Below are 24,555 nucleotides of genomic sequence, written 5' to 3' on the forward strand. Positions count from 1 at the left end.
CCACCATTCTTTGCCCTTGCATCCTCCATGCCAACTAACCCAGTATCTACCATGGGCAGGAGACCTCAGGAGCCATGTTGAAATGAAATAAAATGAAGTTCTAAGTATCTATTACAGACTTCACTATCTATAAAAGAGACACTTTCATTGATAAAGCCCATTCAATTTACTTAAAACACTTCAAGTTCTTAATCCCTTACAAAAATAAACATCTGTATTCATGACCCCACATCAAAGACAGCTCATTAACAATGTGGAGCTGTCAGTCAAACTGTAAATTTACAGACCCACCACTATGATAGGTTGTAGAAGCAGTCAAGCACTACTAATACTATGCTAAAAAAAGAGACATGCTGTCGAAGCTTTTCTTCTTACACTCATTAGGACAGATTTGCCAGAATACCAAATCTCAAAGGGGAATGACAATTTATACTGCATGAGAACAGGCTGCTGATTGGCTGTCAAGTGGAGTCTGATTAGTAGGGGTGTTGCAATGGAGAATGCACCAGGGAACAGTTAACTGCCGAGCTTTTGTTTAAATTCAAACCAAGCAGATCAACTCTAATTGTTCAAGGTATTGTCATGAGGAATGAACCAGGGAATAGCCGCCCCCCCCCCAGCTTTTGTTTAGTTGACAAAGATACGTTGTGTGGACATGTTCTTTCTGTTGCAAAAGACAGGACCCTATGTGTGAACGCATGTAGCTTCTAGCACGTGTAAGTGAGCCACACTGCGAACCCAACTGATGATCTTAAATTGTTTCTCAACGTAATTCTTAGCACAATCAGGATCGTTTAGCAAGTGTTGTCCAATCACAGAATGCCTTCTAATTTTGGACACTTTTTGTTCTGAGTTTTCTAAGCACAGGCTGATTGAATGCAATCAGTACTCTACCTGTTGCAAACAGCCGAAGGAATGTGCTGTTTGACAAGATCCACCAGCCGTTGGGACATATGGCCTACATACCTGGCATCGCACAAGAACTGAAATTCAGTTACCGCATTACTCATTTGTGGTAGGTAAATGGCAGCACCCTGTTAGTAGAGAATACCACCCGTAGCAGCATGAAATGGCTAGATTTACCTGTTGTTCAAATTTTCGATCACGACAGGTGAAGTGCTGACTGTGCTCAACCAGTCTTGCAAAACTTAGAGCACAGTATCCAACGTTTGAGGTAATTCCACGATTAGACAACACTTGCCATCAGGATTGTTTAGCTTAAGAATTGCAGTGACAACCAATTTTAAATCATCAGTGGGGCTCGCAGTGTGGCACACTTGCATGTGGTAGGAGTTCTGTTTATTTACAGCAGGGCCATGTCCTTTGAAAACTGGAAGAACACATCCATGCATTGCGCCTTTTTCAACTAAATGAATGCTTTGGGGACAGCCATTCCCTGGTTCATTCCCCATGGTAGTGTCTTGACCAATCAGGCTCAACCTGCCTGGTTTGAATTTAAACAAGAGCTTGGCAGTTAACTGTTCCCTGGTGCATTCTCCATGGCATCACCACTACCAATCAGAGTCCACTTGCCAACCAATCAACACCGTCTTCTCATGCAGTATAAATTGTTGTTCCCCTTTGAGGTTTGGTATTCTTGAGAATCTGTCCGGATGAGTGTAAGATTAAAAGTTTTGACAGCATGTCTCTCTTTTTTTCTCAGTAATATCAAGTTCTGTAGTACCAAGAGACAATTAATACTATAATGATACCCTCAGGCTTATGTCAACAAACCGCTTTTGAAATTGTACGCACAGATTTTTTTCTTTCAACTGAGGCACACTGCAGGCTGTTTTTTTTCTTCAAAATTTAAAGTGCAGGGGATTTAAATAACTTGACAGCCTGACAGCTGCACAGAATTTATATACCCTTTATCCACATTTGCCTCTACTGTCAAACTCCCTAAAGGGTACCTGAACTCTCCAAGGAACTCCAGTAGATTTAGACATTTTCCTCAAATTTGTAAATCCCGCAAGTTATGTTTCAGAGGCCTCAGTAATGAAAATTGCTTCTGAGTGAAGGCAGCTGCACTCTTAACTGCCTCCATGAACCATGGATGTGTGAAATGCATCCCATTCCATAACACCGCCCCCCCCCCCCCCCACCCCCAACCAGTGAAAATGATACATGCGGGAACGGGGCGTCACTTCCAGATGGTGCCATTTTGGCTAAGGTGCAGAGCCCTTCTGTCTCCACAAAAATCTGGGCCTTAGTCATCAGGTACTCCCAAATCAGGATTAAGCACACAAAACTACTCAAAGAATAGGTTTAGTGCAACCAGATGCAGAGCAAAGCTCTCCCCACTCTGTCTGAACGATGTACATCACCCTAACATTAGCAGGGCAATTCCTTCTGCACCATTATGATCATATTGCTTGGATCACCCTGGTTCAGATAATTTACTTTCACTAAGTCTATACCGGCAACTAGATTCTCAACACCTGCAGTGTAACTTCTTTTCTCTTCTTCATAATTGTATTATTTTTTAAGCTGCACAATATTGCAATTTATATTTGACTGTGTCAGTTGTCTCCTTTGCTTTCATGGTTTTATTGAAGTTCAACTCAGAGCTATGTTTGACTGTTTCAAAGCTTGAGCAGATGGCTGAGCTCCTGGTTGATTTTAATGTATTTAGCTCTGGAGGTTTTGTTGATTCAGTTGTTGAATAGAATCTCATTCTGCATGCTAGGCTGATTTTCAAACCCACTAATGGATTTACTGAGCAGAGTTTGTTTATACAGATGTCAAGGGGCCTGTGAGCTTGATTTTTTTTTGTCAGTTTTATGAGCAGATAAGAGAATAATAATTATTTAAAGTGGATTTTGAATGACTGTTTATTTTGACAGTTGTATGAGCTTCTCATAGACCTCCCAATGTTATAATAGGGCTTGTGAGTTCTGTATATAGTGAATACTGGTTGATTGGATATGAGAGGGTAGTGAGGGGGGCATGGAGAGGATATGGAGGGCAAGGGAATATAAGGGGTGAGAGATGTATGCAGTTGAGGGGAATTGAGGAGGGTTTGGGGAGATGAGGGGAGGGTTAGCTGATGAAGGGACTGAGTGTTAGGGGCCGCTTATTCATCCCCAGATATGGGCCGATGTCCCAGCAAACAGAAGTGAGGCTTTTAACCTAGCCACCTTGCCATCCATCTGTTACCTTCTCCAGCTCGGACTGCTCCCGGAGGTGGAATCCCCAATTTCAACCCTTCCCTGACTCCCCACTATGAAGATATCGTGGGTGAGCACTGCCAGGCTTTGGAAGTGGTCAGATTCCCAATTCCTGCCTCAAAGCTAAAAATCCTATCTTTTGTGTTGTAGGGGTAACAAGTAATGTTAAAAAGACAAGCCTTAAGGCTTTGTGCCCTAACTCGAGGAGCATTCACAATAAAGTGAATGAATTAACTACGCAAATAGATGTAAACAGGTATGATATAGTCGGGATTACGGAGACATGGCTGCAGGGTGACCAGGGATGGGAATTGAACATCCAAGGGTATTCAGTATTTAGGAAGGACAGACAAAAAAGAAAAGGCAGTGAGTTGCATTGCTGGTTACAGAGGAAATTAACGCTATAGTGAGGAAAGATATTAGCTCCGACGATGTGGAATCTGTATGGATAGAGCTGAGAAACACTAAGGGGCAAAAAACATTAGTGGGGGTTGTATATAGACCCCCAAACTGTAGTGGTGATGTTGGGAATGGCATTAAACAGGAAATTAGAGAAACATGTAAGAAAGGACCATCTGTAATTATGGGTGACTTTAATCTACATATAGATTGGGCAAATCATATTAGTAACAATACCATAGAGGAGGAATTCCTGGAGTGTATACGGGATGTTTTTCAGGACCAATACATTGAGGAACCAACGAGAGAACAGGACATCCTAGACTTGGTATTGTGTAATGAGAAAGGAATAATTGGCAATCTAGTTGTGTGAGGCCCCTTGGGGATGAGCAACCATAATATGATAGAATTCTTCATCAAGATGGAGAGTGACGTAGTGATTCTGAGACTTGGGTTCTGAATCTTAATAAGCAAACTACAATGGTATGAGGCGCGAGTTGGCTATGATGGATTGGGAAACGTTACTTAAAGGGATGATAGTGGATAGGCAATGGCGAACATTCAAAGAGTGCATGGGTGAACTGCAACAATTGTTTATTCCTGTCTGGCGCAAAAGTAAAACAGGAAAGGTGGCCAAACCATGGCTTACAAGGGAAATTAGAGATAGTATTAGATCCAAGGAAGAGGCATACAAATTGGCCAGAAAAAACAACAGATCTGAGGATTGGGAGCACTTTAGAATTCAGCAAAGGAGGACCAAGGGATTGATTAGGAAGGGGAAAATAGAGAACGAGAGTAAGCTTGCAGGGAGCATAAAAACTGACCTGTAAAAGTTTCTATAGGTACGTGAAGAGAAAAAGATTGATAAAGACAAATGTTGGTCCCTTACAGTCAGAAACAGGGGAATTTATAACGGGGAACAAAGAAATGGCTGACCAACTAAATACATACTTTGGTTCTGTCTTCACAAAGGAGGACACAAATAACATACCAGAAATGTTGGGGAACACAGGGTTTAGTGAGAGGGAGGAACTGAAAGAAACCAGTATTAGTAGGGAAATGGTGTTGGGGAAATTGATGGGATTGAAGGCCCATAAATCCCCGGGGCCTGATAATCTACATCCCAGAGTGCTTAAGGAAGTGGCCCTAGAAATAGTGGGTGCATTGGTGGTCATCATCCAAGATTCTATAGACTCTGAAACAATTCCTACAGAATAGAAGGTAGCTAATGTAGCCCCATTATTTAAAAAGGGAGGCACAGAGAAAACAGGGAATTATAGACCAGTCAGCCTGACGTCGGTAGTTGGGAAAATTCTAGAGTCCATTATAAAAGATTTAATAGCTGAGCACGTGGAAAACAGTGGCAGAATCGACAGAGTCAGCATGGATTTATGAAAGGGAAATCATGCTTGACAAATCTACTGAAATTTTTCGAGGATGTAACTTGTAGAGTTGATGAGGGGGATCCAGTGGATTATTTGGACTTTCAGAAGGCTTTCGACAAAGTCCCACATAAGAGACTGGCCCGTAAAATTAAAGTGCATGGGATTGGTGGTAGTGTATTGAGATGGATAGAAAACTGGTTGGCAGACAGGAAACAAAGAGTGGGAATAAACGGGTCTTTTTCATAATGGCATGCAGTGACTAGTGGAGTACCGCAGGGATCGGTGCTGGGACCCAAGTTATTCACAATATATATTAATGATTTAGATGAGGGAATTAAATGTAATATCTCCAAATTCGCAGGTGACACAAAGCTGGGTGGGAGGATGAGCTATGAGAAGGATGCAGAGATGCTTCAGTGTGATTTGGATAAGCTGAATGAGTGGACAAATGCATGGCAGATGCAGTATAATGTGGATAAATGTGAGGTTATCCATTTTGGTAACAAAAACAGGAAGGCAGATTATCATCTGAATGGCAATAAATTGAGAGAGGGGAATGTGCAACGAGACCAGGGTGTCCTTGTACATCAGTCGCTGGAGGTAAGTATGCAGGTGCAGCAGGCAGTAAAGAAGGCAAATGGTATGTTGGCTTTCATAGCCAGAGGATTCGAGTACAGGAGCAGGGATGTCTTGGTGCAATTATACAGGGCCTTGGTGAGACCATACCAGGAATATTGTGTGCAGTTTTGATCTCCTTATCTGAGGAAGGAGGTCCTTGCTACAGAGGAAGTGCAGCAAAAGTTTACTCGACTAATTCCTGGGATGGCGGGACTGACATATGAGGAGAGATTGAGTCAATTAGGATTATATTCGCTGGAGCTCAGAAGAATGAGGAGGGCTCTCATAGAAACCTTGAAAATTCTAACAGGACTAGACAGGGTAGATGAAGGAAGGATGTTCTCGATGGTGGGGGAGTCCAGAACCAGGGGTCACAGTCTGAAGATATGGGGTAGACCATTTAAGACTGAGATGAGGAGAAATCTCTTCACCCAGAGAGTGGTGAGCCTGTGGAATTCGTTACCACAGAAAGTAGTTGAGCCCAAAACATTGTATATTTTCAAGGAGTTAGATCTAGCTCTTGGGGCAAAAGGGATCAAAGAGTATGGGGAGAAAGCGGGAGCAGGCTATTGAGTTGAATGATCAACCATGATCATAATGAATGGCGGAGTAGGCTCCAAGGGCCTATTCCTCCTAGTTTCTAGGTTTCTATCCGTTAGAAGCTGGGAGGAGATGGTGACATGGTATAATGTCGCTGGACTAGTATTCCAGAAACCCAGGCAAATGCTCTGGGTATTTGGGTTCAGATCACACCATGGCAGCTGGTGGAACTTGAATTCAGTTAATGAATCTATGGCAGAATTTGCCCCCGTCAGGTTGGGGGGAGAGGGGGAGGTATGTTGGGGAGTTTGGGAGCAGGCCGATGGAGGCACGCCTCCAATCGGCGCCACTGATTGGGGGGTCACTGCCGTTTTACCTTAATTGGCCTGCCCAGCATGATGTCCGCAAGGAAGTACTGTGCGCTCCCTGTGCAGGTGGGGGATCCCTGATCCGGGTGTGCGCTCTTTCACACGTGCGCATGAAAGAGCGCACTCATCTCCCTGAGGCTAAGTGCTGCCTCAGGGAGATTGGCTCCTGTCTGAAAAAATTTTAAAAACAGAAGAAATAAATTTCCCTGACATCTCTCCTCATGTGACACTGTCACATGAGTTGGGACATGTCCATCGCTTTCATTGACAATTTTATTAAAAATTTTAAAACCTACATGAAACCTCATCCCGCCCGTGGTTGAGGTTTCATGCTTTTACTTAAGCCCGCCAAGGCTCCCGGCCTGCCCAGATGGGCAGGTCCATTAATTACGTTAACTACTTTGTCAATAGCTTCAATTGGCTATTGACAGGTCGGCGGGCACACAGCTGATTCTGCTGAGCCCCCGCCCATCTGTAAATTGAAATGCGGCGGGGGTGACGTTGGGAGTTCTGCCCGACATCATCCTGCATCATTTTATGTGTCGGCGAGTGGGCCCCACCGGCCCCAGCTCGCCGACCAGGAAATCCTGGTCCTTGAAGATAAAGGTAGTCTCAGTGATAGTGACCATGAAACTATCATCAATTGTCACAAAAACCCATCAAGTTCAACTAATGTTCTTTAGGGAAGGAAATCTTCCATCCTTATCTGGCCTGGACTACATGTGACTCTAGACCCACAGCAATGCGGTTAACTGCCTGCTGAAATGACCGAGCAACAAATGCTGGCCTTGACAGCAAACGCCCATGTCCCATGAAAGAATATTTAAAAACTGAATTAATTTCAAATAGAATGCTTGCCTCAGACAAAATACTTTGATCACAGTTTGGGCTAGTTTTTATCCAATGTTTGCAATAAAAGGCCAACTTATTGGACCACAATTATTTCTAGTCTTTTTTTAAAATATTTTCTGAAATGTTTTCATTTTAAGCATTAATGAATAGTGTATAAAGTTACCTATAAGTAAACATTTTATTTTTATGGTTATCAGGCCAGTGGTGAGATGGTTCATTTCATAATCTGTAGAACAGCAAAGGAGCAGCTCCCAAATGTTATTCAAGAATTGGGATCTCATACAACTAATCAGCATTTATCCCAACAAACACAGCTCCTGTTCCACAGCAGACCCAGTACTCAAAAGGTGAGTGAGAAAAAATATTCAGTAATGAATTTCATTAAAATGCATGATTCATATTATTTGAGCCTATTCGCTGTTAACTAATTAGCTGTGTTATAAAAATAGTTCTGAAATAATTTCAATTAGTTTCAGTATGCATAACTATCACTTGATATTAAATATTCAATTAAAACTATTTACTTCAAATTTATAATCAGCAAGGAAATATTCTTTGTCCATTAGGAATCATTTTGTAATTCCCAATGTGACACATTTCATTGCTCATATCTAACTTAAGTAGTATGCATCTGTGGTAATCTCTGTAGAATATCACAACATTTTGAATATTATTTTTGAACCTGCCATGCACTCTATAATGCCAAACTTAAAAATAATCAAATTTTTATTAAATTTTCTTGGACTCTTAAGCTTGGTAGGAATGCTGTGATTCTCTGGGCGGACTGTTCCCAATCTTGTCAGGAAGGAGGGGCCAGCAAAAGCTATTTACTTCCACATAGGAAGGGAAATCAATGAAGATCTTTCATTGGTATAGCACCTTTAATGTAGAAAAATGTCTCAAGGCACTTCACAAGACTGTTGTCAAACAAGATTTGACACCAAACCATGTGAGGAGGTATTACAGCTGGTGACCAGAAGCTTAGTCAAAGGTAGATTTTAAGAAGCAAAAAAAGGAGAAAGAAGTGGAGAGATTTAGAGAAGGAACCGCAGAGCTTAGGATTGAGGCAACTGAAGCCTCGGCACCCATTGGTAGAGCGATGAAAATTTGTGATTTGCAAGAGGCCAGAATTAGAGGAGTGCAGAGATGTCAGAGGGTTGTAGGACTAGAAGAGGTTACAGAGATCAGATGGGACAAGGCCATGGGGGATTTAAAAGCAAGAATGAGAATTTTCAAAATGGAGGCATTGCTAGACCAGGAGCAAATATAGAGCAGCAGGTGCACAAGTCCACAGAGAAATGAATTAATGGAATTTGGTGCGGATTAGGATACAAGCTGCAGAGTTTTGGATGAGCTCAGGTTTACCGAGCAAGCAAACTCTCAGATCGTCCAGGAGGGCCTTGGAATAGTCAAGTCAAGAGGTAACAAAGGCTTGGATGAGGGTTTCAGCAGCGGATGAGCTGAGGCAGGGGTAGAAACGGATGATGTTGTGGATGTAGAAATAGTCAGTCTTAGTAATGGAGCTGATAAAGACTCCAAACCTTATCTCACAGTCTAGTAGGACATAGAGTTATTGCAAAGTCTGCTTCAGCCTCAGACAATGGACACAGGGAGTGATAGATTGGTGGATAGGGAACAGAGTTTGTAATGCCTTCAGTCTTCCCAATGTTAAAGTGGAGGTAACTTCTACTTGTCCAGTACTGGGTATCGGATAAGCAGCCTGACACAAATCAGAGGCTGTGGCCGGTTCAAGAGAGGTAGTAGTGAGTTAGAGCTGGGTGTTGTCAGCATACCTGTGAAACTAACATGTTTTCAGGTAATGTCACCAAGGGGCAACGTGAAGGTGAGAAATAGGAGGTGGTCAAGGATAGATCCTTGGGGAGCCTCAGAGGTAACGGTGCATGAGAGGAAAGGGAAGCCATTGCTGGTCATTTTCTAGCTATTATTGAATAGATTGGAATGGAACCAAGAGAGGGCAATCCCATCCAGCTCGATGACAAAAGCGAGGCATTGGAGAAGGATAGTGTGGTCAACCACGTCAAAGGCTGCATATAGGCAGTTTACTATGGTCACAGTCATATTGGATGTATTTTTGAGTGATCATCTTTGAAGGTAAATGAATATAAGAGTCACGAATTAAGCTACAATACAAATAATTTATAATCCGTATAAATATATTCATGAAGACTCTCTACTTTCACATTAATATTTGAAGACAATGAATGAAAACAAAAGTTTTCTCTATTTCCCTAGGATCTATCCCAATGTGTTACTTGTCAAGAAAAGCAGATCAATGTACAGAAAAAAACTCACGAATCTTTAGGGATGACTGTGGCAGGAGGACGGGGCAGCAAAAATGGTGAATTGCCAATATTTGTCACCAGTGTACAGCCACATGGCTGTCTCTACAGAGAAGGGAGGATCAAACGTGGTAAGGCTACACACCAGTCGGAGCCCACAGGAACTCCTTTGGTGATTTCATTGGACATCTTAATTTTAAAAAGTGTAATATATTTTCACCATGCAGAGTAGGGAACAAATTGTACCTGCTATGCAAAATCTTAGAATTTGAATGCAGTTGGGAAAATTAAAGTGATGACAAAACCCCCCATTTCAAGACTTTTGTGAATCTATGAAGTTCATCTTCTGTAACTTTTGTCAGCATGCTAATGTATTGTTTTTACACATCAAAGTATATTTCTTGTATTTTATAACTATAGCTGGAGCGAGGTAATAAAACACAGAGCAGAACTTTAATGACTAACTTTATGGAGAATATTACAAATCCAGCTAAATAATCTTTGTATTCAGTTAACTGAGGATGTAATACAGGAAATGTTCATGTACATGATCATATTTGCTAGTTATGAATTAAGCTTGTGGCACCTGATGACAACAAGTAGATAAATTAGAGCATTTGCCACCATCTACATTTATTAGCATGCCTGATTATAAATGTTGAGAAGAGCTGGAGCAATTGGTTGATACAGTTTGTTAACATGCTTAAAGCATGTTCGTATATTCCTTTTCAACAATTCCCCATGTTCTACATTATTATTCCCTATGCCTTTTTTTTTGATTGGCTGTTTATGATTGACATTCTAACTTAATTCCATTTTTTTATTGCTAGCTTTTAAGGAGCTGTGTATAGGCTGATAGATATAACAGTCTTTTGTAACAGTGAATATCATTGCTTGGCATTGAGGACTGAGATTATGGCCAGAATTTTACACTCCCTAGTATATATCTTGGCCGTGGCAAGGAAGGCATTGGGTAGCCCGCTTGCCAATGAGCCAGTTGAGACCCTTAAGTGGCCAATTAATCGATTTTACCTGAGGCAGGGGAGGCCAGCGCCAAGTGTTCAGGCCACCCAGTAAAAGTAGGCGAACCTTGCGGGGGCAGGGGGGGTTGCCTCATGTTTAGGCAACCTGTGCCAATCGGAGACCCAGCTGCATTTCTCCTCCTCTTCTGCCCTGTAACTCCTGCCACCTCCCCCTCCCCCCCAACCCCAACCCCTGGCCCTGGCAAGACCCTGGAGATGCCTGATGCAACCCCAACAAAGGTCAGTAGAGACTACCACTCCCAGTGGTGTTGCTGGGAGAAGACAGCTGCCAACCATTTGATTGGCCAGCACTTCTCGGAGGCAGGACTTCCACCCCAATGGGGTGGAAGGCCTACCTCAAGCAAATTAATGGTCTGACGGTCGGTAAGTGGCTGTGTGGCAAGCCAGCCAAGCGCGGGTGGGTTCACCCCTACTTTTATGCTGGTGGACAGAGACCCTGACCCTGCATAAAATTTTGCGATATGTGGCAAAATCAGTTCTACTGCTCTGAAATATATCTTTTGAGTTAATGATGTTGACTACAAAAAAAAGTATCAGCTCCCTCATTTCTTAGAAGGAATCAATGCGACAAGCCACCTATTTTTCTGGCTCAGTAAAAAAGTAAAAGTAACGTTTTCTCAGTTTAATAGTTCATTGATTTTTGTTCATGAAGTTCCAAAACATCATCTAGGATTTCATGTTAATCAATGATCTTGTGAAAATGTCAAAACAGATGAAAAGTTAATGCAAGCACCCCAAGACTAAAATACATTGATCAATGGGAAGCTGAAAATAAGTCTGATTATTTAAACAGGGGATGTACTACTGAGCATCAATGGTATTGATCTGACCTGTCTGAGTCACAGTGAAGCAGTGGCCACACTGAAAACTAGTGCTACTTCACCAGTTGTTATACTAAAGGCATTGGAAGTACAAACAATAGAAGAGCAGGGTCAAGCAGCAGATGAGCAACTGAGCACAAACAATGAGAATGAATATGATACCACTTGGTCACCATCGTGGGTCATGTGGTTAGGATTGCCAAGGTGAATGACTTATGTATTCTGTCTTGTTAAACAGATGACATTAAGACGTTTTTCAATGTTAACTGAGAAATGCTAAAGAAATTTTGTAAAAATTTATTTCTATTCAAAAAGTATTGTGACTTTCCATACAAGGTATGATTGCTTAAATTTCTCTTGTTCTTCATTTTCAACATTTACTACATATCAAAGGAGTGCCTGAAATTGGCACTGTCCATCTAGAATGAGGACTTTCAGTTAGTTTTTCCCCATCAAGAATAATGTTTGACATACTGCAAGCATAGAATTGCAGCTGCCAAGTTGGTACATCTGATTCAAATTCCCATCAGTGCCTTTTCCCAAGACTCCGTATTGGGACTGAGGTCAGGAGCACTGACTGGAGGTAATCTGACTGGTTAGACTAACACATCCAAATCCTATTTTGCCTTGCCTGGTATTGAGCCTTTGGCATCAACTCCAGTAATTTTTGCTCAGTGGACTGGTCCTTTCTTTAGCTTATGGTATATCCTTAATGCCTGCATATTCTACTTCTATTCAGGTTTATATTGCATTTCAGTAGCAACTTGCCATGATCATCTTTTGCCAAGTTTCATTGGAGATCATTCTTATTCTCTTTCTTTATCAACCTGCTGTGTAAACTCAATTTCATCCTCACATTCACTATATAATTTCTTTTCTTTATAAATAACGTATCCTGCACTGGAATTTCTAAACTCTAGCAAACTTGTGTTTCTCTCATGGATAACTGCCTATGGGTGCCTTTTGATAGGTGGTGTAGTGAACTTCCAGTATTGATCATTAATCAAACATTAATCATTAATTTAACATAATGATCTTATGGCCCGGTCTTTACTGTAAGTTCAAAACAAAAACAGAATTACCTGGAAATACGCAGCAGGTCTGGCAGCATCGGCGGAGAAGAAAAGAGTTGACGTTTCGAGTCCTCATGACCCTTTGACAGAACTTGAGTTCGAGTCCAAGAAAGAGTTGAAATATAAGCTGGTTTAAGGTGTGTGTGTGGGGGGAGAGAGAGAGAGAGAGAGAGAGAAGTGGAGGGGGTTGGTGTGGATGTAGGGACAAACAAGCAGTGATAGAAGCAGATCATCAAAAGATGTTACCAACAACAGAACAAAAGAACACATAGGTATTAAAGTTGGTGATATTATCTAAACGAATGTGCTAATTAAGAATGGATGGTAGGGCACTCTTAATTAGCACATTCGTTTAGATAATATCACCAACTTTAACACCTATGTGTTCTTTTGTTCTGTTGTTGGTGACATCTTTTGATGATCTGCTTCTATCACTGCTTGTTTGTCCCTACAACCACACCAACCCCCTCCACTTCTTTCTCTCTCTCTCTCTCCCCCACCCACACACCTTAAACCAGCTTATATTTCAACTCTTTCTTGGACTCGAACTCAAGTTCTGTCGAAGGGTCATGAGGACTGGAAACTTCAACTCTTTTCTTCTCCGCCGATGCTGCCAGACCTGCTGAGTTTTTCCAGGTAATTCTGTTTTTGTTTTGAATTTCCAGCATCCGCAGTTTTTTTGTTTTTATCTTTACTGTAAGTTGATGCCCAAAGTGAAATTGTTATCCCAACTTCGAACCTCCTTCCTCACAAATCAAAACAGAATCGCTGTTTTTAATATGCTGATGATCATAAACTTTTTGGCATTTAATGTAATCATATCAAGTCTTTGTAAGTTTTGCCAACAGTTTTGAGGTCTATGGCTGAGTCAGACTATCTCCAAACAGGGAAGGTGAAATAGATGGTGCAATCTATTCTTCATTGCTATTGTGTGGCAGGCTAAAGGCCTTTGTTAAGGGCACTCCTTAAGATTTGTTATTATTTCAGCTGACTTAAAGTAGATCTCAGTTGAGAACAGCTGCAAAGCTGCCACATGAAGTAATCTGCACACCAGAAGAAAAAATTATGGCTTAGATCACTCAGCTATAGGTGATTTACATTTTGATTATTTGTTCCAGTTGCCAGAATCTTAACACTCACACAAGAGACTCCTTTCTTCTCTTCCTGGTTGTACTATTTTTTTTGTGTCTCCTAAAGTGTGAAGTAGATGCCAAGAATAAAGAATATTTAGCAATCAAGTGAAAACATAAAGGAGCTACAAAAAGCATTTGTTGTAATGTTTCATTTCTTTTCAGCTCCCTTCAGAGCAGTCATGATATTGTCCTACTGAGGAGTAACTCAGGAAGCTGGGGCTTTAGTATTGTTGGTGGTTATGAAGAAAATCACTGTAATCAGCCCTTTTTTATTAAAACAATTGTATTTGGGACACCAGCTTATTATGATGGAAGACTGAGGTAAGTAAGCATTTCTTTCGTCTTTATTTTGAACCATGTCTTTAGAGAAGCCCCCATTTTAAAATGAGAAATTCTGCATGTGACTAGCTCCTTCATTGCTGATTTTGAAATTACACCCAAATGTTTATGTCACTTTACGATAGCTCTAATAATCAAGTAACAATATATAATGGACCTTCTTAGGCATCAACTTAAACATGAATGGCTCCCTGCACAAAAATTGAGAATTTGGTGAATGAAGGTGACTAATTTCAACACGATTACATGTTTTGAAATACTGATTCTCCTCTCCTTACACTTTTTCTTTTGCATACATTTTGGTTACATAAATTAGTTATCTCAAAATTTAAGCATGAGAGCATTATGTAAACAGTCATCAATGTTGATTCCTATAATGTTGCAGTGCAACTAACTTGATATGTTTTATGAAAGTTAATTGTGGCACGGATTTTATTAAATATTACATAATACACCTGATTCATTATGGTAATTATTGAAAACTTCCACATTCCTGGTAATAATTAATGGCATTTCAAATTCCTTAAACCGCAAAAAACAAACACTGGTGGTCAAGTTCGCATGGTAAAAATGGCTTAAGCTAGAATTGTTTCATTGTTGAAATGTAAGCATTTTATTATATAACTAATTCCATTGAGATATCTTTGTAAATGTAGATTTATGTTCGAGTTTTCTAACTTGTTCATAGTTAATTATTCTGGTTAGTCCAATGTTTGTCAAGAATTTTCCTGTTTGATTTGGCTAAGAAATTTTTCTTCCTTTTCTGCTTTACTTATCTTAACAATCATATCCCACAAGTGTTAATTTTGCAAACAAGTTAAATTCTGCAATGCAGTTACAACGGTAGTTCTTGGCTGAACTAACTGTCAGTGTAAAACCATAGAAAATTTGCAACTTATAAGGCAGCTATTTGACCCATCATGCACATGTGTTTCAATTTGCAGCCCTGGAAACTCTCTGCTCTTCCCTTCGTTGCCCCCAGCTTACTCGCTCTTCCTCCCACTCCCTCTTGGTCTGATCTTGATGACCAGACTTTGCATTGTGTCTAGGCCGGCGGAAAGCTGGAAACAGAACTGTTCTAACTATGCAAAGAGCCTACTATTACCTGTGCCATAGGATTGATAGATCCATTCAGATTCAGCCTGAAGCCAGCAGATGGGGTTTAATTCCATTCATTTTTGTAAGTTACATCTGAATCCCTAACCCCTTCAGCCTAAGCAAAGACTTGTAGAGTTGAGATGTCTTTGACCCTTTCTAAAGCCTTTCAAAATTTGTCTATGTTTTGTGACACTTGCCTTTCATTGTCACTATTCCCTTAAATTTTATGTACAGGAGATGTTCTGTTTCCCCTATTGCTTGTGCTCTTAATACCTGCCCAAGTCTACACCTGGATTTGTGAATAGTTATGCAAGTAAGCTGACCAGAAAATATTTGTACAATGTAGTACCTTACCACTCAAGTGTGATTAGCATCAGTCTTAACAATTCGGACCTGTTTTATATCAGTGGAAAAATTGGCATATAGGTGTAATAAAAATATAGTAAAGTACCATTATTTTTAAACAACTTGACAGTGGCAAAGTTCTTGTCATGAAATATATGGTTTTAAACACAGGCTTCCCACGCTTCCCGACTGACTACTGCAAAAAATAATCACCGTTTACACTCCTCCAGAAAGCATTACCTTAGCCGTCGGAAAATTATATAATAACCAATTAACTTTGGTTCCAATCTGAATCACTTGACATCAAATGTGAAATTTACAGTTCATTGACATAAAATTGATCAACCATTTTAAATTCGTTACAAAGCAAAATACTGCAGATGCTAGAAACCTGAAATAAAAATAGAAAATACTGGAAATACTCTGCAGTTCAGGCAACATGTGTGAAAACATGTGGCTGGCACAACACTGTTTTAATTTTAAGTACATGCAATATAGGTAAATATACTTCAGATGTATATTTACTTAAACATCTGCCACCATTCAGTGCAAAGCTTTGCATTCTTCCTCTTTTGTCTAAATGTTGGAATTCTAGAATGAATTTATCCAAATGTATCACATCTTAGTACAACTTCTAAGTTTTTGTCCAGCCATTGCGAAGAGTACTTTGATCTCATCAGAATGATTGCTGAGAATATTGATTCTTCAGACTCGCCCCTGCTCATCATCCAGATGCAATTGGATGCTGTTTGCCTTTTGGCATGATATACCCTGCAAAGTACAGGCCATCTTTCTAATAATTGAATCTTCCAGCACTACCGCTTACCTATTCTCCTCTTTCTTTTTATCACCATGGGTACCACTTGTTCCACAGTGTTATAGCATTGCTTATGGTTACCCATCCCATCATTCTGATCCTGTCTTCATTATAGACACTCAGTGGTACTAAATAACAATTGCAGATGCATAGGGGCATCTTGTTCCTGTCTGCGCCGAGCAGTCACCCATTTCTCTTGTCCTTAACTACTCCTTTGTCTGTGGGGTGACCACTTCCTGAAACTTATGTTCCAAACACCTTTCCTTCTCCTGTGTAGTGCAGACTGTGCTCTAGTCATGATCAAACCTAGCATTTTTCTTCTCATGCAACATATCCTTCCAATGCTTAATGTATGTGTACGCTTTGTGTTAATTTTGTGGATCCAGTAAAGACCACATCATGCATGCCTTTCACATACCTTGGAATTTAATGCTCCTGTCCCCCCAAACTCGCCTTGGGTCGGGGTTGGGGAGTTTAGTTTGATTGGGCAGGAGGGTGCTCACTGAAAGTCACCCACCAGCAGTTACTTCCAACCCGCCGAAAGTCCCCTCCCCACGGCCCCATCCCATCCACACTCATCTTTGTCTGGGAATCCATGGCTGATCCCTCCTGCAAGCCCGAATGTAAAACTGGCAGTGGCCACCTTTCCTGGTGGTACTGGAGAATTCCCAGCCTCTGGCTGATGGCTCTCGACAAAGGGATTTCCACCCCTTTGAAGTGGGAGACTGACGCTGCCCAGGTAAGTGCCTGATTACCTGGTAATTGACTTGGGCCTCCCCATAGATAAGCGATGCTGGGTTCCTGCCAGTTCTTCAACTGGTGGACGAAACCCTGTCAAACTCATTAAATTCCACCCCTAATTGGCTTTGCAATTGCGTTTTTTATTTTTATCATTCTAGCTCTTCTATAATGTCCCCTGGCATCCTGAGTAATATTTACTGCTAAACCAACATTCAGCAAAACAAATGATCTGGCCATTATCACATTGTTGTTTGTGGCACCTTGCTGGGCACAAATAAGCTGCCACAATTTCTACATTACAATAACTATACAAGTACTTCATTGATTGTAAAGTGCCTTGGAATATCCTTAGGTTGTGAAATACTATATATATGCATGGCTTTCTTCCATAAGTAAGTAGATTGATCTTGAAACCTTTGCATAACTGTAGTATTTCATGGTTGAACCATTCTGCATTTTTGTGTGTGAAGATTTTTTAGGTGAAATTTGAATTACAATATTATGCATATTTACTTGCTAATCTTTCAATACTGCTTACAATAATTTACATTATGTAGAAATTTTGTTCATTAACAAAATAATGGAGATTTTACATTGTGTACAATTTTTCAGTAATGTAATCACAATTTTTAACAGACTATTTCCTTGCACAAGCTAGATGAGTTATTGTACACTGTGCTGCTTCTCTATTGCCACATAAAGTTTCAATTTGCGTTGTAGGAAATGATTTAGAGCCAAAATATTTGGAGTTATTCCTCAGTTAAAACTAACCTTGTGGGTAGAATTTTCCCCCCGTCGGAGGAGTTGTGCAGGGTCGGGTGCGGGTGGGTGCAGACTGAATCGGTGCCCCCTATCGGGCTCGCACCGCCATTTCACTTGGGCGAGCCAATTAAGGCCCACCCAGTGTGATGCACACCTGGAAGCACTGTGCGCTCCCTGTGCGGGCAGAGGAGGTTCCTCTGAATCGGGAGCGCGCTCTTTCACTTGCATGTGCGCGAAAGAGCGCAGAAATCTCCCTGAGGCACAGAGGTGCCTCGGAGATTAGTTCTAAGTTTTAACAGTTCAATAAAGTGTTGAAAAAGTTTTTATGACATGTCCTTTCTTGTGAAACTGTCACATGAGCTGGGACATGTGCATTAATTTCAAATAAAAATTTTGGAGAAAATTTAAAATCATTCATGAAACCTCATCCCGCCTGTGGATGAGGTTCCATGAAAAATGCGAAGGCCACCTGGGCTCTTCACCTGCCCGCCAACCTTAAGGTTGGATGGGCAGCTCCGTTAATTATTTTAATTGTTAGTTAAATGGCCTTAATAGGCCTTTGACAGTTCGGGCCTGCCGAACTTAAAATCTAAATGACGCGCGGTGACGTTGGAACACATGCCCGACGTCACCCTGCATCATTTTACACCTCAGCGAGCGGGCCCCACCCCCACTCACTGAGCTGAAGTTTCTCCCCATATGTATCTTCCATATAATACTTTGGATTCCAGCCTGTCCAGGTTCACAAAAGTTGTAATTAAGATCATAGAAGCCAAAGGAAGGGTGACCACTTCGTCACTGAAACTCTTAACAGAAAAGCACCGTCAAATAAGTTTTGCAGAACTGTAACAACTGATACCAGGACACTTGCAGAGCACCACAGAGCCTGCACCATCATTCTTTCCAATGAAATCATCTGTAATATCAGTCAGTCTGCAATTAGAGATAAAATAAGTGATTGTTTAATTGTATGCCGGGGCTATTATTTCTAGCTTCTTCCCACACAATGCCAGCAATAGTATGACAAGTACTCCACCTGCATTTCACCAATGTTAGGGGATCATTAACTTCTCATTTGATCGTGGGATGTGGACATCATTGGCAATGAAACCATTTATTGTCCACCTGTAATTACCCTTGAGAAAGGGGTGGTGAGCCAATTTCTTGAACCACTGCAGTCTTTGTGGCATAGGTGCCCCTGCAATGCTGTTAGGGAGGAAGTTCCAGGATTTTGACCAAGCAACAGTGAAGGAACACTGTTATGGTTCCAGATCAAGATGGCGTGTGATTTGACGGGTAACTTGCAGGTGGATGGTGTTTCTATGCACCTGCTGCCCTTGTTCTTCTGGGCAGTAGACATCACAGACTTGGAAGGTGCTATCTAAGGTGAGTTGCTGTGGTGCATCTTACAGACAGTACACACTGTGCATTAGTAATGTTCATGTGACGATTCAGGAACCCACCTTCTGTGTAAGTAACTGAACATGCATTATGCAGCTAGTTGTATTGTAAGGATTTGGTGTGCGAAGTACCAGATATAACCGGCATCCTAAATGTGTGCCATGTATGTCCATGCAAAGCATTGAAAGGGCTGTAAGGTTGCATAGTAGGGGCAGATAGTTCATTTTGGGGCAACCATTTGTGGCACACATACTTAGAACAGATAATTTGCTGCTGGAATCTACAGAGTAGCAATACCTATCCTCAGTATTGCCATATTTATTTCCACACCTGCGGCCACGTGTGGAATACCCTGGATATTACAGTGAACAAGCAACTGGTAAGCCATATCTTGACTTCTGTTTCTCCAGAGGTCAGGGTTAGGGATGGGGAGCATTGTGGGAAATGCCCCAGAATGCCAACAAGGACCTCATTGATAATTTTTTCATAGACCATAGACTAATATTTTGCTACACTTTCAGGAGCCTTCCATTGGTGGGAGATACTGGAAAGAATCTTGTGGAGGTGAAAGAGTCTCAACTGCTGGTTGGAGAGCCAGTGAGAACTTCTCACTGCCTCTTCCAGAGAAGGCCCGCTGCATTTTGGGCCTCTCAGGCACTTGATAGGCCTTTGACCTGGGATCAAGTTCCTGGAGGCAGAGGTCCTGCCCACCAAGAGCTGCAGGCCAATTAGAGACTGGCAGCTGTCCTATACTCAACAGTGCCACTGCTGTACAACACCCACCCGAAGCCTCAAATTGAGGAGGCACCCAGGCTGGGCGAGTGATGGCGGCAGGTGGGAGTTGCAAGGGAGGGAGGTCAGCAGCAAAGCCAGAGGATTGGCGCTCAACAGGTCCCTCCTTGACGCTGGGTCGCTCGATCAGACTCTGTATGCCTTTGAACAAGGGCCCTCCCTGCCAGGAACCTGTAAGCAAACACGCCAAGTTTACTTGTCGGTGTTCCCTGCATAGTGAGCACACACCTCCCCAACTGTGGGTTACTATCAGTGGCAGAGGGATGAGGCCCTTGTGGGCATTAATTGTCATTCAAGGGCCTCAATTGGCTGCCGGAGTGGGGAGACTGACCATGGGCCTTCCTGTCACGGAATTAATTGGGGTGGAGGCAGGAAGGTGTCAGATCAGGATGCACGGACCATTACTATTTAAACTGCATATCTCTTACAGCAGTAACAGTTTCATGCTTGCTGGATTTATTGGTATTTATTTTTCAGACTGAATAAAGTTTACTACATTTCACACTTGCTTCAGGTACAAGTTTGGAAAGACTTTTCTTAAAGATCAAGATTGAGTTCAAGGCTCTGAATTAAATTTATCATCTGTAGCTGCTTGACACTTTCCTACCCAATTAAATGCCACCACCCCCCCCCCCCCCCCCCTACACACACACAAAACTCACCACAGGAGAGGGCACAAGATTCCATTTATTGAGTCTTGAAACAACTTTCCCATCGCATTTTATGAAGTAGGAGCTTAATGCAGATGAACTACTCAGTTGAGTGTTATTTTTCCTTTTATGTATTTTGTTTTTAGGTTTTTAGGTGAAGGTCATTAGGTCACCTGCAGAGGTGAGTTGAGAACATCTGCCCCAAACATCAAGGCAGCATTTGACCGCGTTTGGCATCAAGGAGCCCTAGCAAAACTGAAGTCAATGGGGAATCAGGGGAAAACGGTTGGAGTCATATCTAGCACAAAGGGAGATGATTGTGGTTGTTGGAGGCCGATCATCTCAGTTCAAGGACATTGCTGCTGGAGTTCCTCAGGGTAATGTCCTAGGCCCAACCATCTTCAGTTGCTTCATCAATTACCTTCCTTCCATCATAAGGTCAGAATTGGAGATGTTCGCTGCTGATTGCACAATGTTCACTATTTGTAATACCTCAGGTACTGAAGCAGTCCATGCCTATATTCAGCAACATTGGGCTTGGCCTGATGTGTGGCATGAATGTTACTTGCCACTTAAGTCAGGCAATGACTATCTCCAATGAGAGACAATCCAACCATATCCCCCTGACAATCAATATTATTATCATGGCTGAATACGTCACTTCAACAACCTGGGTGTTGCTGTTAACCAGAAACTGAACTAGCCATATAAATACTGCAGCTACAAGGGCCAGTCAGAAGCTGGAAATTCTGTGGAGAGTAACTCACCTCCTGACTCTCCCAAAGCCTGTCCACCATCTATAGTGCATAAGTCAGGAGTGTGATGGAATACTCTCCACCAGTCTGAATGAGTGCAAGTCCAGAAAAACTCAAGAAGCTCGACACTATCTGAGACAAACCAACCCATTGATCGGCACCCCATCCATCACCTACAATTTCACTCGCTCCACCTCTGGCACACAGTTGCAGCAGTATGTACTATTTACAAGATGCACTGCAGCAACTCGCCAAGACATCTTTGACAGCACCTTCCAAACCCATGATCTCTGCCCTCTAGGAAGACAAGGGTAGCAGATGTATGGAAACATCACCACCTCCAAATCACACCCAACAAACGCAGAAAGACTGCTTCAAGAAGGCGGCTCACCACCACCTTCTCGAGGGCAATTAGGGATGGACAATAAATGCTGGCCTTCCCAGGAATGCTTACTTTGCACAAATGAATAAAAAGAACTTTAAATGTGTCTGCTGCAACTTGCTGAGCATGACTTTTCTACCCACTGAAACTGCTTTGCAACAAACCATAAATGAGCTTACTGCAGCTTGCTGAGAATTGACTTTTCCTGCCACTGAAACTGCAAAATTCTCACCTTACACAATTCAGATCTTTACTGAAATAAAAACAGAAAACACTAGTAATATACAGCATTCATATATGCTGAAATGAGAATGGTCAATACCCAAAATGTTAGTTCATCTTTTTCCTGCTGTGTATTTCAAAATGTTTTTTTTCAGATATGTGATTTCTTTTGCCAGATCTTTGCAGATTGTGCTTTTCATTGTACAGTTGATCTAAAGTAATGAATCATTACAATGTAAAATGCTTCAATTAAATATGTTTGCAACTTTCCAGCTGGTTTGTCTACCTTTACATAAAACTCCATTCATTTTTGTTGTTTGTGCACTTTTCTGCATTTTTTATGCAATTACACAGCTTTTTCTCCCACTCCCATCACTCAGTCAGTAATATTTGATAGGAGCTGTACATATGTCCCAATGAGTCATGATAACTTTCTATTTTCTATCATCTATCCATCTCCTTTTAATATTACAATCCAGGTACGTAGTGTCAGTTTTCAAATTGAACACCTTCTGCATAAAAGATCTCATCTACTTCTATAACCTACCCAGGAAGATTTAATAGTCTAGGGCTATTTTCCCTAGAGAGGAGAAGGCTGAGAGGTGACCTGAGAAAGGCCTTTAAGATTACTAAAGGTTTTGATAGAGTAGACGTAGAGAAGGTGTTTCCACCTGTGGAGGAGTCCAAAACTAGACACCATAAATATAAGATAATCACTCAACTCCAATAAGAAATTGAGGAGAAACTTTCCTCAGAGTGTAATCAGAATGTGGAATTTACTACCACAAGGAATAGTTGAGGAAAATAGCAGAAATATATCAGGGAGAAACAAATGGAAGGTTATGCTAATGGAGTTAGAGGAAGAGGGATGGGGGAAGGCTAGCATGGAGTGTTAACACCAACATAGACAGGTTGGCCTGAATTCCTTATTTTCGTGTAAAATATCCATGTATTTCCAAGCAATATGTTTCTTTCAAAATCTAAAGATTAATTTATTATTTCAGTTTGGGGAAAATGGAAGAGGGAAAAAAAAGCATTTTCAATGCTGCTGCTATAGTATGTTAGGTATCTGCAGGAAATCCTTCTCAACACACAAACTATCAGCTGTCACACACTGTGCAGGGTAAGAATCTGTATGCAGCTATTAATGACCGGAAGTTTTGGCAGGACATCTGTCTGGTAGCAACCAGGTGGATGCCAGAAAACAATGGGAATGGACTGATCAAAAAATGCAACCCTGTACTGCTAAATTACTCCAGTATGGTCAATCAGCTGATACAGTTACATTACCATACTATTTTGCAGCTGAGTGCAATTGTTAATGTTCTTACAAAATGTTCTGTCATTCCTGATGAATGATTAGGTTTCACAAGTTTTTATTTTTCTATCTGTTCTCTTCTCCATAGGTGTGGTGATATGATTGTAGCAGTGAATGGGCTCTCAACAGCAGGCATGAGCCATTCTGCTCTCGTTCCAATGTTGAAAGAGCAACGAAACAAAGTTACACTAACTGTCATATCATGGCCTGGAAGCCTTATTTAAATTCAAGCCAAACGATTAAGAATGATGTATTGTGCAAGAATATTGGATTCAAATAATAAAGGATTCACTGAGTATTTTTATCAATCAGTGACTAGCAGGATATAAAACTATAATGTACTCTTTTGTAAAATTTTAAAATATTTGCATTTGCAGCTCAATCGTGTGATCCACGTCTATTCGACAGTTTTAAAATCAATAACCCGTATTCCCGATTAGTAAAGGTAAGCTAATTCAAGGTTATCAGAAATTATGTAATCAGACATCATCATTACCCACAGATCTAAAAGCCTTACCAGCGGATAAATTTCAGACAGCCACAGCCAGTCCCAAGCCTTACAGTGACTTTTGAACCTCATGTTACCATGAATGTAGTTTTAATGTAAAATGACTTTTTAAAAATAGAATTTAGCTACTGTGTTTGAATTTATTTCACTGAATTACCACACAAGCTGATGTTTGTATGTGCACTTACTTCCCACTGCAGTACATTTTTGTTGAAGTGAAGCTTAGCAACACTTGCATCACGGGGGCATGAATTTCCAAAGCTCTAACATATACTGTTGGCAGTAGGACATGAGTGTATTTGAGATATTCAAATGTACACATGTACTATACGTAGTTTTAACATAGAATACTTTTGAGGTTCAAGGCCCTAAACCTGCTGAAAAGTTAAGAGTGCCTGTTTTTATCTTTTTTAAGAGTTTGCTTTTTTTAATTTTAAAATATTGTTGTCTTATTATCTTATCACAGTAGTGGGCTTGAAGATATGAACTCCATTAATTTATATTGTAAGGGAGATTTTACAGTTAAAAGTTTTGATCTAAAAAAGATACTTCTCCAAGTTGATCAGTCACAGAAAACCAATTTTCCTACTACATCTATGCTTTTATTTGATTCAATTTAATATTTAAAATGTTGCTTTTTTTTTATTCGTTCATGAGATGTAGGCATCGCTGGCTAGGCCAGCATTTATTGCCCATCCCTAATTGCCCTTGTTCAGAGGGCAT

At 41.1% G+C, this 24,555-nt stretch overlaps 1 protein-coding gene across 1 annotated transcript in view; it reads left to right on the forward strand.

The window, feature by feature from the left end:
• The window catches only part of lnx2a (ligand of numb-protein X 2a), a 221,609-nt gene extending 197,396 nt beyond the window's left edge, over positions 1-24,213 (forward strand). The window contains exons 7-11 of the mRNA XM_041199424.1: positions 7,530-7,679; positions 9,586-9,763; positions 11,469-11,700; positions 13,865-14,023; positions 23,413-24,213. Of these exons, the coding sequence (XP_041055358.1) occupies positions 7,530-7,679; positions 9,586-9,763; positions 11,469-11,700; positions 13,865-14,023; positions 23,413-23,548 (855 nt within the window). The 3' untranslated portion in view covers positions 23,549-24,213. The remainder of the gene's footprint in view (positions 1-7,529; positions 7,680-9,585; positions 9,764-11,468; positions 11,701-13,864; positions 14,024-23,412) is intronic.
• Positions 24,214-24,555: the final 342 nt, after the last annotated feature.

The sequence above is a fragment of the Carcharodon carcharias genome, chromosome 11 (genome assembly GCF_017639515.1).
Source record: "Carcharodon carcharias isolate sCarCar2 chromosome 11, sCarCar2.pri, whole genome shotgun sequence".
NCBI classification, from domain to species: domain Eukaryota; kingdom Metazoa; phylum Chordata; class Chondrichthyes; order Lamniformes; family Lamnidae; genus Carcharodon; species Carcharodon carcharias.